Genomic DNA, 15,177 nt, shown 5'->3' with positions numbered 1-15,177 from the left:
TTAGCGGCGGCTGCACCAGATCATGACCTTCAGACTTTCACCGATTGGCCCCCATTTATATCTTTATTACCATCACCCAGCAGTAAAGTTTTGGGTAAAACAGTTCATTAGTGCATGCTGATAAACCATGGTTGGAGGTTTAGGTGAATGGGTTAAAGTAAAAAAAAAAAAAAAAACAACCGTTTCCAGATTTTTGAATTAGGTTGTCAGTATTCCTTGTCATGAAATATTAAGTACAACTAGAGTTGGCATTTAGGTAGGACATACACCCGCATAGAATTGTTACTGTAGGAAGGCTGATTCATTTGTTCCTCAATGGACAACTTTATATATACTCCCTGACCACCAAACATTAGCCAGCTTGTATGTAGACAGAGCCCCAGATAATGTCTTTGCCAGTCTCGAAGTGGCACTTCATATGTGACAGCTCTGCTCGGTTGTACAACCCAGGATGTCCCTAAGAAGAGTACCAGGAGAGTAGTGCATCCCTGTGCTTTCAGAAATTCGAGATCCTCTGTTCTTTCCTGAGGTTATTTTACCGGGGAGCTTAGTCTTTTGTTTTTTCCCGAGACAGGGTTTCTCTGTGTAACAGCTCTGACTGTCCTGGAACTAGCTCTTGTAGACCAGGCTGGCTTCAAACTCACAGAGATCCATCTGCCTCTGCCTCCTGAGTGCTGGGATTAAAGGTATGTGCCACTTAGTCTTTTATAGTACTAAATAGTAGAGGAAACCTTTCTCAGGTCGTGATTAAGGGAATGAGCCTGTCACATGTGAAGTTTGGGGAACTTTGAGGAAACACTGTATGTAAGCCAACGTCACAAAGATACAGAACCAGCATTTAGAAGAGGGACCAACTGGTGAAAACTGAAACTCTCCTCAGGCGGCTATCTATGGGTATGGGAAACGGACTGTGGATTAGTTTACCTACCTGCTTCTGGGAGCCCTTCTGAGGGAAAAGATGACGCATTTTCCCCCTGGGAAACTAATTGGCTAATGGGTGAGACCATCTGAAATGCTGGTTAATGGTCAGGTTTCTGACTCTGTGTGTTTGCTTTCTGAGGGACACCTGAGGCCACTGGCTAGAGTACTATCACAAGGTTCGAGAAAACTCAGTTCCAGCGACTCATTGCAGAAATCATTTAGGGATTTGGACCTTTGGGCAATGGGGAGTTCACCGCAAGCCCATCTCCCACACTGTTGCTTTGGGATAGCAAGTGTCATTTAAAAATCTAATGAAACAACACCCTGTATAAAGGGTGATCCTAACAGCCCAGAGTTGACATCCACATGAATTTCATGATTAAACTGCTTCTGGATGAAAGTGAATGAGAGGTGACTCTTGTTACTACGGAAGTTTTTAAGGCACATAGCATGATGTACCCATACTATTATCATCATTTTACCCATTTTACCTAAGCAAAACAGTCTCGTATTAATCAACAGTGCAAGTTCTAAATCAAGACTTCAACAAGATTCTTAGTCTTTCAGCATTGGTATCTCTCACACATAATGTGAGTAATGTAAAATAATAAAAACTAATAATAATAATATCAAATTTGGGACTGGGAAGATGACTCAGCAGTGGAGGGCCCTTGCCGGTCTTGCACTGGAGCTCAGTTCAGCTACCAGCATCTGTACAGTAGCTCACAACTACCTGTATCCCAGTTTCAGGGAATCTAATGCCGTCTTCTTGCCTCTGTGAGCACTCACACATGTATTGTACCTACGGACATGCAGGCAAATACTCACACTCATAAATAAAAATAAATTTAAAATTTAGGCTATCAATATTATTTCATAAAGTGATTGTTTATAATTAAACAGGATGGGTGTTTAGGGCATTTTATTGGTATATGATAAACACACACCCACATGCACACACATTCTCCAACTTAAGAAATGTCCAAGTCCACATTCTATGAACCTTTTGTATGTTTTAGGAAGCAAAGAAAAAACTCCTATTGAGAGATATCTTCTAGATTAAATGAACTCCAATGGAGCTCAAATTGGTTGTCCTGGGTTGTATTACAGAGCAGCTGAGAATCTGTGTGTAGACATTAGACTTAACCTTTATCTCCTGGGTTGACAGGGTCATCAGATTAAATTAACTCAGGTAAGATTGACTGAGGATCCCTTAAGACATCCTCAGTGTTTAACAGATGTATTTCTTTTCTCTTCGACGCTCAGCTAAGCTCAATTTCTTCCTTCCCTTTCAGTTGGGAGTGGTCATCAGAGTCCCAACCACTGGAATACAGAACAGGTCATCTGCCAATTCTAGATCTGGCTGATAAACACAGCCACACACAAACTTTCATTCATTCTCCATCTAGTAGCTGAAATGGAGAATTAACCATTATGTGGAAGCTATCAAAGCTATAAAAGGCAAGGTGCCTGGTTTCCAGAATCAGTCTGCTACCCCGGAACTCTGTGATGGAGCATCAGGATGGGAAATCAGTTCTAGAAGGGTAAGACTTGAAGGAATCTATTCCAGACAGTTTAAGACAGTTGAGGAAGGATGCACAAGATGAAAGAGGAGAACTCCATTAATCTTTGTCATGGAGTACCAAACTCCCCCTAGAATGAGAACCATTCAAGGTTGCCACGGCAATCCTTTTCCAGCCCCATATCCACTCTGGTTTGACAGGGTGAAAATAATACCAAAAGGATTCAACCGCCTTTGGTTTTCTGTGACTGGGCGGGGCTTGCAGGCGAGTCTAATAAAATCGAACATGTGAGAAGGAACCATCTGAAGTGGGAAATGCCGCTAGGCTCCCCCATAAAAGATGAGTGCTGTGGGCAGTAAAATGAGCTCAGAAGGAAAACATGATGAATGTTTTCTTGGCTTGAGGAAGCAAAGTCCCCTTTCAGCATCCCACGTGGCTGGAGAGAGCAAGGGGCCCTGTGGAGAGCCTGACTCAGGGAATGTGGAGGCTGAACTCTCCCTAGAGCCCTGGCAAGGGACATGGGTGGAGGTGTTAGAGACATAGCTTGACTCCTCCATCACCTCCCAGACACCACAAGTCTTTGAGGTTGAGGTTTCCACTCAGACATGGGATGAAAACCTGAGCTTCCCAAGCCTCACAGCCAAGAGACCTCCCATAAAATAGGGGGGGGGGGATTCAAAGTCACAAAGCAACAGGGAGAGTTGATGAAATTTGACCTGTGAGAATGGACATCTTCCTCTCCCCCAATCAGAGCTCATTCACCCCCGATGTATGTCTCTTCTACGAGCTGCCCAACACCAGAAAAACTTCTTTTCTCTTCAATTTTACCATTCCCACAACTTTTTTCAAAGTAAGATTCAAGACGCCTTTCCCATCGACCTATCTCTCTCTATTTTGCTTTCTGTAACTCTTGGTTGGGCCTGAGCAGGAGCCCTGTCTTTGTTGCTTGCCAGTTCTTTTGGTTTTTGTCATTTTAGTTCCCTCAACTATAAAATAGAGACTGCAGGACAAATCCTAACGGGTGGTTACAAGGATTAGAGGATATTGCCTTGCATAAGGCATCACATGTAATAAACACTCAATAAAAATTAGTTTCCTCCTGAAAGCCGGCAGCATATGTGCTCTTTGCCACAACTTAACACAAGTCCTGTCCCCCTTTCATGTGACGTCTTAACTCCTCAGACAGACTGAAATCTTCCAAGGTAGAAATTTTCTGCATCCAAAGGTTACACAGACTAGATCCGAGAGCATTTTTGTCTGTCAAACCATCTTCCTGTAAGAGCACTAATCTGAACAAACAGCAGACATTTACTCTCATTCTCTCCCAAGGAAGTCGTGAAAATAAAGCTTTATCCAGGCCTTACAACAGGTTATAGACCCAGATTTGAAAAGAACTAAAGGCTTTTTCAAGTAATAATACTAGAAAGGCAATATAGGAACAAGAATGTCTGGTCTCAACTGAGCACATCCTCTAGTGAAGATGCTACTGCCCCCAGCAGGAGGACGAGCAAGCATATGTGTGTTATCTGTATTTATGCTGCTTGAAATCCTTCTGCAAAGGTCTATGTCCCTGAACAACATTCTCTTTCTTCAGTTACTCCCTAACATCCTGGAACCTTTATCTTCCTCAGAGTCATTAACCAAATCTAAAATTACACCCTTCAGTCAGGCACAGGTGCAGTCAATGTCTCCCTTTCAGTCCTGGGTTCCTTAAAGACAGGACTGTGTCCGGTGGTTCACTCCCGCATTGTACTACCTAAAGCATCATTTGGAAAAATGGTCCTGGAATAAACCTTTCCTGAGTTGAGCCAGATGGATGAGTTGAGCTGGACATGGGTGTGGAGACCAATCTCCAGTGATTAATGATCATAAGAAAAAGTGGTTTGGGAGAAAGGTACCTGTGGCCAGGCTTCCTGGAAGAGACCATCTCCTGAAGCTTAACGAAGGCAACTCAGTCTAGTAGAGCATCTCTGAAATCATCAGAACTAGAACTAAGAAACTAATCAAATGCTGGCATCAGTTCACCTGTGCTCTTGGTCGTCAGCCCTCTAAACTCCCACTAATAAGAAAAGTGTTCATGGAGAAAGCTACCATCTCTAGTGTCCAGGAACCTTCTTGGGAGGCTAAGGATATACCTCGATGGTAGACTGCTTGCTTGCCTGGAATGTATGAGGTTCTGTATTTGATCTTCTACAAAAAGAAAAGGGGTTGGGAAGAAGGGAAGGAAGGGGAAGGGAATGAAGGGAAGGAAAAGTAAAACGAAGTTTGTGAATATCTCTGCCTTGATTAAATCGTCTCCATTTAGTTGAAATACTACATTTGTAATTCAAGAGATGTTTTCTTGCCTTTTGATGTTGATATTTCATTCTTAAAGGCACTATTTCTTTACATCTACAAGGACTCTGAACTTCTCCTAAGTTCAGTTAAGCCAAGTTTTCTTAATGAAAGAGTCCTGACATGACCCTCTTATCCTGGGCATCTTCTCTGAATTTTAAGCAATTTTTATAGTTTTTGTCACACATGAATGAGTAAAAAGGAACCCCCCCTTCAAGAGAGAAATCGTTGGGGCTGGAGAGATGGCTCCGTGGGTAAGATTACAGATTGCAGCACCCCACACAACAAGCCAGACGTGGTCCCTTGCTGACTGCTAGCCCAGGCAAAAAACAAGAGGTCTAAGTTCAGGGAGATGCTCTGGCTAAAAGGAATAATACAGAAAGTGATAGGAAAGACATATGATGCCATCCTCTGGTCTCTATGGATACTATTGCATCCACACCTGCAATTACAGGTGCACATACACACACACACTAAATAAATAAATCATGACACATTTGGTTTTTACACTTCATTATATACAATGTTGCTAGTTGGTATATAAATTCAATTTATAGTTATCTACAGCATAATGCTTTATGAAAGAACAGCATTTCTTTACTAATTTAACTCTCCTTATTGTGAATTCAGCCATGCAATCATTCTGTACTGTGAAAACAAATTTGGTTGACAGATTCAGCAGTGAAAATGTTTATGTACTGAGCATCTATGATAGCCCAGGATCTGTCCTATGTATTGAGAATTTACAAACAAACAAAATGGGCTTTCCTTTAGGAAAAAAAATACCTGAGTAAACCATATCAACCTATTAAAAAATAATCCTTTTAAGAAACACCCCTTTGGTGCTTAGAATATAAAATATAATAATGTTTTATGATTTCATAAAAACTAAGTATATATTCTTTTTTAATTTTGAGATATAATTTAGTTATAACATTTATCCTTCCCTCCAAATCCTTCCACATGCCCCTTCCTTCTTTCCCTCAAACTCATTGCCTCTTCAGTCACTGTTATTAAGTGTATGTGTACACATATATGCATATTTACTCCTAAGTATAGTCTCTTTGGCTTGTTTGATGTTATTAAACTAACTAACTGGTGTGCTCTTCGCTGGAGAAGGCCACCTCTCCAGCTTTCAGATTTCTTGATTTGCCTAGAGTTCTTTGCGTAGGGTTGGGTCCTCATGGGCTTTTCTCCAACTAGTTTGCCATTAGACTATATTATTGACAAATTTTTTAGTTACTTTTTCATTCATTTTATGTATGTTTTGCCAATGTTTAAGTATGTACACCATATTTATGTATGGTGTTCACTGAAGTAGGTAAAGGGGTAAAGATCCCCTTCAAGTAGAGTTTCCAGATAGCTGTGATCTAACATGTGGGTACTTCGAATCAAACCTAGATTCTCTGCAAGAGAAACACATGCTCTTAACTGCTGAGCCACCTCTCCAGCCCAGTCTTGAAAAATCCTTTATCCAGTATGTGCTGTTCTTTCTATTACATCCTTAGGTACAAAGGGAACCCACATCATAGTATAGACATAAGTGGTTTAGGCTATTCTGAAAGAGCTAAAATTACAAAAATATGTCTTATTTAGTGCTCTAAATTTTAGAGTACAAACAATTGTTAAATTATTATTCACTTTAAATGAAAGTATGGAAGTGTCTATGCCAAGTTTGTTGCATGCTATATTACGGTTATTACCTAAGACTTTGGAGGGCACAATGAACAGTGCTTGGTCTGCTAACAGATCAGAAAGACATAACCAAATGCTTCACATGTAGTTAGTTTTGTTCCACCAGTCTGCAGAAAGGCAACTTACAGTTTCCTAATCAAAGGGTCTTTTCATGTTTTGAGGCAGGCCATGCCCAAACAGCCTAAAATTTGTGGAGATATTGAGTTGGCCATTGTCTCAACTAGTTTGGCCACAATTTGACCATTAATGGGATTGACTCGCACATCACTTTCTGAGTTACATATACAATCAAAGCAATGATTAAGAATTTGTTCCCTCAAACCTAGATCCAGTTCCAGTGAATGAGTGCAATGGCCAGCATCCCATGCTTCCCACATCCAATACCAGGAAAAAGAGCACATGGGTAACCAGTATGACTATCCAATAGGATGCAGTGCAATGTGGAGGAAAGAATGGATTTTATGCTCCTGATCTGCTGTTTTCTAATCGCATAAGCAGGGCAAGATTCATAGTCCCATGTCTCATTTACAAAAAAGACTGTCTCCCCTTTTTACCCCTTATGGGTATTGTGGGGCATGCCTGATATGGTCTGTGAAAGGGCTTGGGAATGGTATGACCCTCACACGTCATGGGGCTTTGTAAGTTGAACTTATGCCTGACAGTTCAAAGCCCCTCTTCCCACATTTCAGTGATGCATTCAAAAAGGAGCATAAGTTTATTATCAAACATATGAAACAAACTCCAGCCTCAGAGGCATTCTCACCACAGTCTCTGTAAGTATACCTTTGTTTCTGATTCTCCAAATGGCACGATGCTCTGGCGTAATGACATAGTGCTAATTGCACAGGCATTCGAGGGTCCTACCAGGTCTATCACTTGCTAGCTGAGGACCTTCGCCAAGTATTTGATCTTCTATAGAACTGCTTTCAAACTACAAATAGAATTATTAAAATCACACCCATCTCACAGAATTGTTGGAGGATGAGTCATTATAAAAGAAATCGTCGAGCCGGGCACACGCCTTTAATCCCAGCACCCGGGAGACAGAGGCAGGTGGATCTCTGTGAGTTCGAGGCCAGCCTGGTCTACAAGAGCTAGTTCCAGGACAGGAACCAAAAAACTACAGAGAAACCCTGTCTCGAAAAATTTAAAAAAAAAAAAATCGTCGGGAACGTGGCTGTGAGACCATATTTGTGCAGTTAACATGCAAGTGAACATCCTGTTCAGTGTGAAAATCCAGTACCAGATCTTAGTTCCCTCCCTGACAGCTCGTGTGATCCTGGATATTTCACCAACTTTTGAGTAGCTCAGCTACAAATCATAAAATGAGGATAATATTGACTTTATGATGGCCACGTAAAACTCACTGGTAACTCATGTGAAAATGTTTGACTGGGTTGCAAGACAGAATACAAATGCACACAACTGTTATTTAGTTTTTCTATATGAACAAACACACGAGAAACAATTGCAAAGATTTTATTTAGCGGCTTTCTGTGCTTGGCACTCAGAAACAGTTCCGTGCATAAGGGCAAATTTTTATACACCTTTTCTTCATACATATTTTACATACCCTTTTATTGCCCCCTTTTTAATATTCATAATATTGAATACCCCCACTAGGCATATAAATACATTTATCTACAACACCTCAAAACCAAAAAAAAAAAAATCTTAATAATATCTGTATTATCTTACTTGGTATCATTTGCGTTTCCACAACATTTAAAAATTTTAGCTTGCAGCAAGCTTCACTTGTTTTATTATCATTAAAGGATTTGAAAGGAAAAAGAAAGAAAAAACAATCCCCAAACTTCAGAATGCAATGAACTATTTGATCAAAATGGAGAGCTACAGATAGGTGGAAAGGGGGCAGAAGACCCATCTGCAATACTCTCTAGTGTGTCAGGGTTTCTCTTGCGTGGGACCAGGGGCAGATCGTCTAGGTCAGCACCTTGAATCTGGCATTTGAAGCTAAGCCTGTCTTCCGTGACTGTTTTGGGTATCACCTGGGAGATAAAGTCATTCTTCATTCTCCACACCCGTTTCCCTCACCCTGCCAGGCTGCCGTGGAATGGCACTCCCATACGGTGCACCTCTCTCCTGGGTCTTTGTGGTCAGAGCTGTGGAATCCAGTATTCCTTGTCCTAACCCTTCTCACCGGTACCCTTGACTAGAAGCTGGGTCCCAAAGAGGCTTACTCTCCAATAACACCATCGTTCTTTCTAAAACTTTAGGGGCTAACCAAACCCAAACTATTCTCCTTGGCGAATTCGATCTCCTCACTTGTTCACATCTTCTCAGTCTCGTCATCTGCTTTCCTCTGCTGCTGCCGATTCTCTTTCTCTCTCCCAGCTCTTCTCACCCTGTCCTTCCACAGGCACCGTTAGGACGTCAGTGATGGCACACTGAAGGAAGAGAGCTGAAAGTTTCAAAGCAATTTCTCTCAGGAAGCCAAGTCCAGCTGATGTCTTTCCACCGCAGTGATGTGGAGAGGTTCTAAGGTACATGGTTCATTCCAAAAACATGGTAAGCTGCAAGGGAGAAAGGCTAAAGGCTAATGATGACCCAATCCATCTAGGATTGTATACAGACAGATTGTTGATGTAAGCACCCACTCTGGGCCTCCCTCCATAGAGTTCACCCAGTTCAGAGTCAGTGTAGAGAATGTTTGTGTTTGTAATACTTTGTGTATGCATGTGTGTGCATGAGTAGAGGCATGTAAGTTTGTATGTGTGTGTGTGTTTGTGTGTGTCTGTCTGTGCATGAGTCTGTATGTGTAACTTTTCTTGGCTGCTACATGCTAGCATCTCCATCAATATTATTATAAAATGATTATTCGTCTCTTCAAGGCCACTCTGTCATACACAATGCTTTTTATAAAACTAAAATAAAAGAGTTTGGGAGGCAGAAGAATGACCACTGAGTTATGGATGATGCACTCCAAGGATCCTTCAGTGGTATCTATTGCTCTTCTCTGTTTTCCTTATCCAGAAAAACAAAAAAACAAAAACAAAAACAAGCGCACAATTCCTATTTTCCCAAGGCACGGGATTCCCAAAGAGGAAGCTCCACCCACAGAGATTCTGGAGTCTTGACTGCCATCACCTCCATGGCGCTTGGACTGCTCTTTAAACCATGTGGACGGACATCTGGGAGGAGGAGCCTGGGACTGCCCCATACTGTCGCCCGTCGCAGGTGTTGGCAGCCTGCTGACTGTTAGCTGCAGGGCTGATCATATGCATTCCGTGCTCCATCCCTGTGGGCAGGTACTGCCTCTCTCCAAAGGCCCCGTTGGAAGGAGAAGAGCAGAGTAAAGTGCTTTGAGATGCGCTCAGTTTTTCTGGGCTTGCAGCTAGCCTGGGGGAGGTGGGGAAATTGTATCCGTACAGATTGTAGGGATTGTGCAGGGAGAAGGCATTGTAAGAGCTCTGCTGCATGTGGCTGCCACCAAACATGTGCGGTGAGGAGGAGCTGGATGCCGCATTGCCTGCCTGCATGACATACTGAAACTGGGAAGTGGGGAAGGACCCCAACTGGCCACCATAGGCTTCCATCTTGCTGTTGCTAGGCAACGAGGGAGGTGTTGGTATTCCTGAGATCAGAGAAGGAGTCCTCTGAGGCATGAAGGTTTCAGAGGGCTGAGTGGCTGAAGCTGTGCCACTCTGGAGCCTGTTGTAGCCACTGTCACTCAGCCCTGGATAGCTCTGCAAGGCAGCCATGTTGCTTCGGGCACACGGTGGATACTCGGAGAGATTCAGATTACACAGCTGGCTTTCTCGACAGCCCACGTTGAAAGTATTGGGGGCCAAATGAAAAGTTGGAGGAGAACAGGATGGAGATAAGAGATGAGAAGAAGCCGAAGGGGACGGTGTCCCGGTGCTGGAGGTGGTTGGGGAAGTACCTGTGCTGCCCCCTGAAAAGTAAAACATAAATTCCGTTGATTAAGATTAGTCTGTCTAGGTCCAAAACCCTACATTTTTTATAGATCAATTGCTTTTTTTTTTACATCAGAAGGTGATGTCACATCTTTGAGCACATGTTACAAAGGAGAGGACAAAGGATGACATGAGACCCCTAGTCTTTGCATTTCTTTCTGGTCTTAGTCATACTTTAAAAGTGTTCAGTTTTTTTATCTTCTTACCATCAAAGCCACTTCCTAATAAGACTTTCAGTGATCCGCAGTAGAAGCTACTAGCTCAGCTCTTCCATGGTCCGGGCAAATGCGTAAGGTCTGTATTTCATTGAGTAACACTTTCCTCTTGTGCAATCTTTAGTGGAACACCAAAGCAGGATGCTAACCTTATCAGGATGGAGCATGGTGCCAAGTCAGGACTTAGGCCTGAAAAGGCACAGCAAACGAACCTGAGTGGTGGAACCTGGAACATTATTTTGGAGGTCTGGCATATCATATCAAAGACATGTGATAAGCATAATTATAAGATGCAGACTAAAGTGAATCAGGACTAACAAAAATCACAGTCCTGAGGATCTGCTGATCTTAAGAGTTGTATACGGAATACTTGAGTGTGGATATGTATGAAGCCAGACTAGCCATAAACTAACCGAGTGTTAGCTGAATGGATTTGGCTCTTGGCTCTGCACACTAATCCTGTGGCCCCACGACTCCCTTGGCTTTGATTTTCTTCATCAAAGATGAGGCATCTGGTAAGATCAGTGGTCCTGAAGCTGAAAAGTCCTGCCATTTGAAAAGGTTGCTATGCCAGGATTCAACCTCAAACCAACTAAAGGAGAGTTTCTGGGCATTAGAATTCCACATCAGCATTATCTCAAAGCTCCTCTAATGTACAGCCGGGGTGGAAAGCTGATGATGCCATGTGAGTTCCTACTTCCCAGTGCGCAGACCAGTGATTCTGAAATGCTGATGCTCATGCATGTCAGCTGGAGGGCCTATGGAAACAGATGGTAGGCTTCGTTTGGTTTCTGAGTCTGTGTATATGGGGAGAAGCTTGAGGATGTACATATCAGACCCAGAGGTTATACTTTAAAACGGAAAACCTCTACAACTCCTATTTCCAAATGACCCTGTGTCGCAAAAGTCATTAGCCATGGAGATGGCAGGCTATACTAAGGGGTGAGGCTCCAATGGACTAAGAATCAATCCAAGCCAACCTTCACCAAAGATGTTCTCCAAATAAGAACGCCAAAGGTAACCTTTGCAAAGACCCATCTTTCTCTGGGGTAGAAAGCATCCACTCTCTACCTCTTCAATGGACGTCAAAGGCAATAAGTGCTTAGAGTAGCTGAACCTTCACCGAATTCTAGAATATTCAGGTGCTTTGTCCTCTCTAGAATCCTTCTTGATGAATTCCTTTCCTTGTACCCATATGGTACTTCTCCTAATTGTTGAGAACCATGCTCCTTCAAGGGACAACATGTCTTAGGTTTCCAATAACTCTTGTTGAGGCTCGGAGAAACTAAGCATCATTAGAAGGGAAGTATTTTTCAGATAAGAAAAACAGGACTGCGTTTTGCTTTATTTTAATCGATGAAGAAAACCAGGAGCATTCCAGATGTACTGGGAAAACATCTTTAGTATTCTAGGAAGGGAATAAGCTGGTAGAGGGAACAAAAAGCGTTGGCCTAGATGACAGGCAAAGTGGGGGTTTTGGTCGTAGAGGTAAAGATTGGACTTTGTTAGGATTTTGTTCAGAGTTAAATTTTTATAGCTCAATATCATCTCTTCCATGGTCAAAGGGTTCTCTCAGTAAACTTTCAGATCAAATTGGCATTTAAAGACAAGCCAATCAGCTGCTAATTTTAGAGTCATATCAAAAAAATCTCTTCTCATAACAAATTCCTATAAAAAAAATCTAAAATAGTTTTGGTTCAACAGTCTGTGACAGTCTGTGATAAGGCTGGCATTGCCCAAAACTACAAGCAGCTGGTCACAGTGGGAGGAGCGTCTCTTCAGTTCAGAGCCACACACTGTGACTCTATCACTGCGTTCTCGACAGAGGCAGAAGAAAGGGCTTGAACCAGTGAGCCTCATTTTCCCTTTTTTTCATACTGTGGCTGTGTCTAAGGATTAAAGGAAGTATGAATTGTCAATTCCGAGTGCTTTCCGATGCATCATTTTAATCTAAGGAGGGAGTCCTGGATGGGGAAGCTTCCAGAAGCAGAAGCAGGCCATCTCATGCTTCCTACTGCTGAGTGGTCAGGCACCTCTCTCCCTCTGTATCCTACAGAAAGCTCAGAGATTTCTTTTTTCCTCTTTGAGGCACCCTACATACGCTTTCTGCTTTTCCGCCCTAAATGCCACGAACTTTACTGTAGTAGAGTGCTGTGGCCCAAACGGAGAAACTTGACTCCAGCTGTAAAGAGATTAGTGGTTTTACAAGATATGAATATAGTCCCCTGTCTTTGAAAACTAGTCCTGCTCTCCCTGGTCTGGTGTTTATGTGACCCCTGAGGAGACCACCTGTTCGGCACACTGTCTTATCGTGTTGGAGGTGAGCTCCAGCCGGCGCAGGCCTCGGCCCTGCAGCCGGAAGTGCAGTATGGAGTAGATGACGTTCTACAACTCTAAATGGTTTTCTCAGATGGCCCAAGATGGAACGAATGGTACTGATTTAAGGCCTCAATTGGTTTCACTACAGAAGAAAAAAAAAGGAGAAGAAGGGAAACTATTAACAAGTTACAGGGGTTTCTGCTGAGCAGATGAGAGGCACATGTTAAAAAGTTTGTAGTCAGCTTGCTTTGGCTTTTAAATGACAGTCACTGGAAATGAGACTTGGTGGCCTGCTGAGCTTCGGGGGGGTGGGAGCCTCCATATGAGCAAGTGTTTGAAGGAGAGAGTAAGCCTGTCCAAAAGAGGGTAACGTTGCTCCCATCCACTTTGAAGAAACATTGTTATGCACTTAAAATACTCAATACAGATAAGAGACTAGTTCTCAGAGTTCACATAGAGAGAGAGAGAGAGAGAGAGAGAGAGAGAGGACTGTGGTATTCATTTTGTAGAAAGGCAAACTGAGATACTGAGAAACCTTTATTCTCTTATGATATAACGGCTTGTCAGATGTTAAACAAGATTGGGAGTGCCAGCCAAGCGCTAAGCAAGCTGAAGGAGGCAGCCAACCCTCCCTGTACATTTCATCACTTGGTTAACAGAGACCTCTCATCCCAAAACGTCAGGGCAAGGTGGGAAACCAGGCTGCCTCTCAGAGCAAAGCTTGTCCCCTTGATCATGACAGTGTCCCTTTTGTTCATCCCCACCTCCTCGGTTCCTGCAAGGTCATGGACTCGCTCCATAATTATATAAGTGGGATTTCTAATAACTCCTTTCTGGGGATGTTTTGAGAAATTAAAAAGTAACCAATGTTTTGGCATATAGACATTAAACATGCTCTTTCGTGGGAGAAGGGGTAAAGAATGGGAAAGAAACCTTGAAGAACGTTCACTCCAATGGAGATAGCTCCCACGTGTTGGCTTCTGTCCAGGGAGAGCATGGCATGTGGACTTCTATACCACTAATGGGCATGATGTCATAAGATGTATGTGCCATAGTATTTCAGGCTAAAAGAACCTCTGTGGTGTGAATGATGAGAGACATAGTGAATTGACAGCTCTGGGCCACCTGAGCCATGTTGTCAAAGGTACTCCAGTTCCTCTTCGAATTGTCTGCCCGTCCTCCCTACTCTGTGAGCCCATGAAGCAAATGAACTGTTCCATGGCTTTATTTCTTCTCGGATCAAGCAAAGCAGAACTGATTGAATACAAGTAAATAACCAATGGAGCCTTCCCCCATTGTCCTCAGAGATCCTAGCCCACTTCTAAGACAGGATTAAAACATAATGACATTAATAACTTCATATTCTTAGGTAATCCAGAATTCATCTCCACCATTCCTCCCAGCTTCCTACATCATAATTAACTCAGGGACCGAAGTGAGGAGGCTGACACATTAAGATGCATGTGCAACATTAATTTGTGCCAGTATCCAAGGCTAAGAGCCAAAACGACCAAGAATGCATATTTAGCGGTGAGCCCATATGAGGACAATAACCTAGAATACACTTGTGTATCATGAAGACAAACTGAATGTGTCCATGAAAATCCTGAATCCCAAACCTGCTGACTTTGGCATCTTTAAATTGATCACTTCCAGATTGTAACGTGGGGGGTTTCACAGAAAACTTCCTTTGGAGTTTATTTTGTCGTGCTGTATACACACACACACACACACACACACCACCCAATAAGATAAAACCCCATCTGGATGAAGAAAGAATAAATTTCCATGTAATTAATTACTTGTTCTCCGGGTGAGACTCTTCTCTCCTTATAACCTGATGCCATCCGTCCCCGAAGAGTGCTGGTTCCGTGTATTCAGACACGGAAGAGGTAAAACAGCAGCCGCCCATGAACTGATCCCAGTGCACAAGCCCAGAGGCCATAAAGTTTAATGTGCATGGCAACAGAGAAATGTCCCTCAGCTGAAATGAGAACTCTTCTCAGGACGCAAGTGTGAGAGCATCACGGTCCTAATGGGAATTGTCTGGTTTCCACCAGAGAAAGATGGAAACCGCCCTCATCCCTTCCATAGCTCCAAATGTATTCTCTTTCAAATAGCCCCGCCCACTCACTCTGCTCTGGATCCGGTCCGATGTTGCCCTGTTCCCTGGGCATTCCATCCCTACCTCTTCACCTCCCTCACTTGCTTTTCACACTCATTTTCAGCCTT

General features: G+C 42.9%; 1 protein-coding gene across 1 annotated transcript in view; it reads right to left on the bottom strand.

The window, feature by feature from the left end:
* Nucleotides 1-7,938: 7,938 nt before the first annotated feature.
* Tbx15 (T-box transcription factor 15) overlaps nt 7,939-15,177 on the bottom strand; it is a 103,681-nt gene continuing 96,442 nt past the window's right edge. Inside the window, exon 8 of the mRNA XM_057793519.1 lies at nt 7,939-10,389. Coding sequence (XP_057649502.1) covers nt 9,605-10,389 — 785 coding nt within the window. The 3' untranslated portion in view covers nt 7,939-9,604. The remainder of the gene's footprint in view (nt 10,390-15,177) is intronic.

The sequence above is a fragment of the Chionomys nivalis genome, chromosome 18 (assembly GCF_950005125.1).
Source record: "Chionomys nivalis chromosome 18, mChiNiv1.1, whole genome shotgun sequence".
Lineage (NCBI taxonomy): Eukaryota > Metazoa > Chordata > Mammalia > Rodentia > Cricetidae > Chionomys > Chionomys nivalis.
This window is presented reverse-complemented; position numbering and strand designations above follow the sequence as displayed.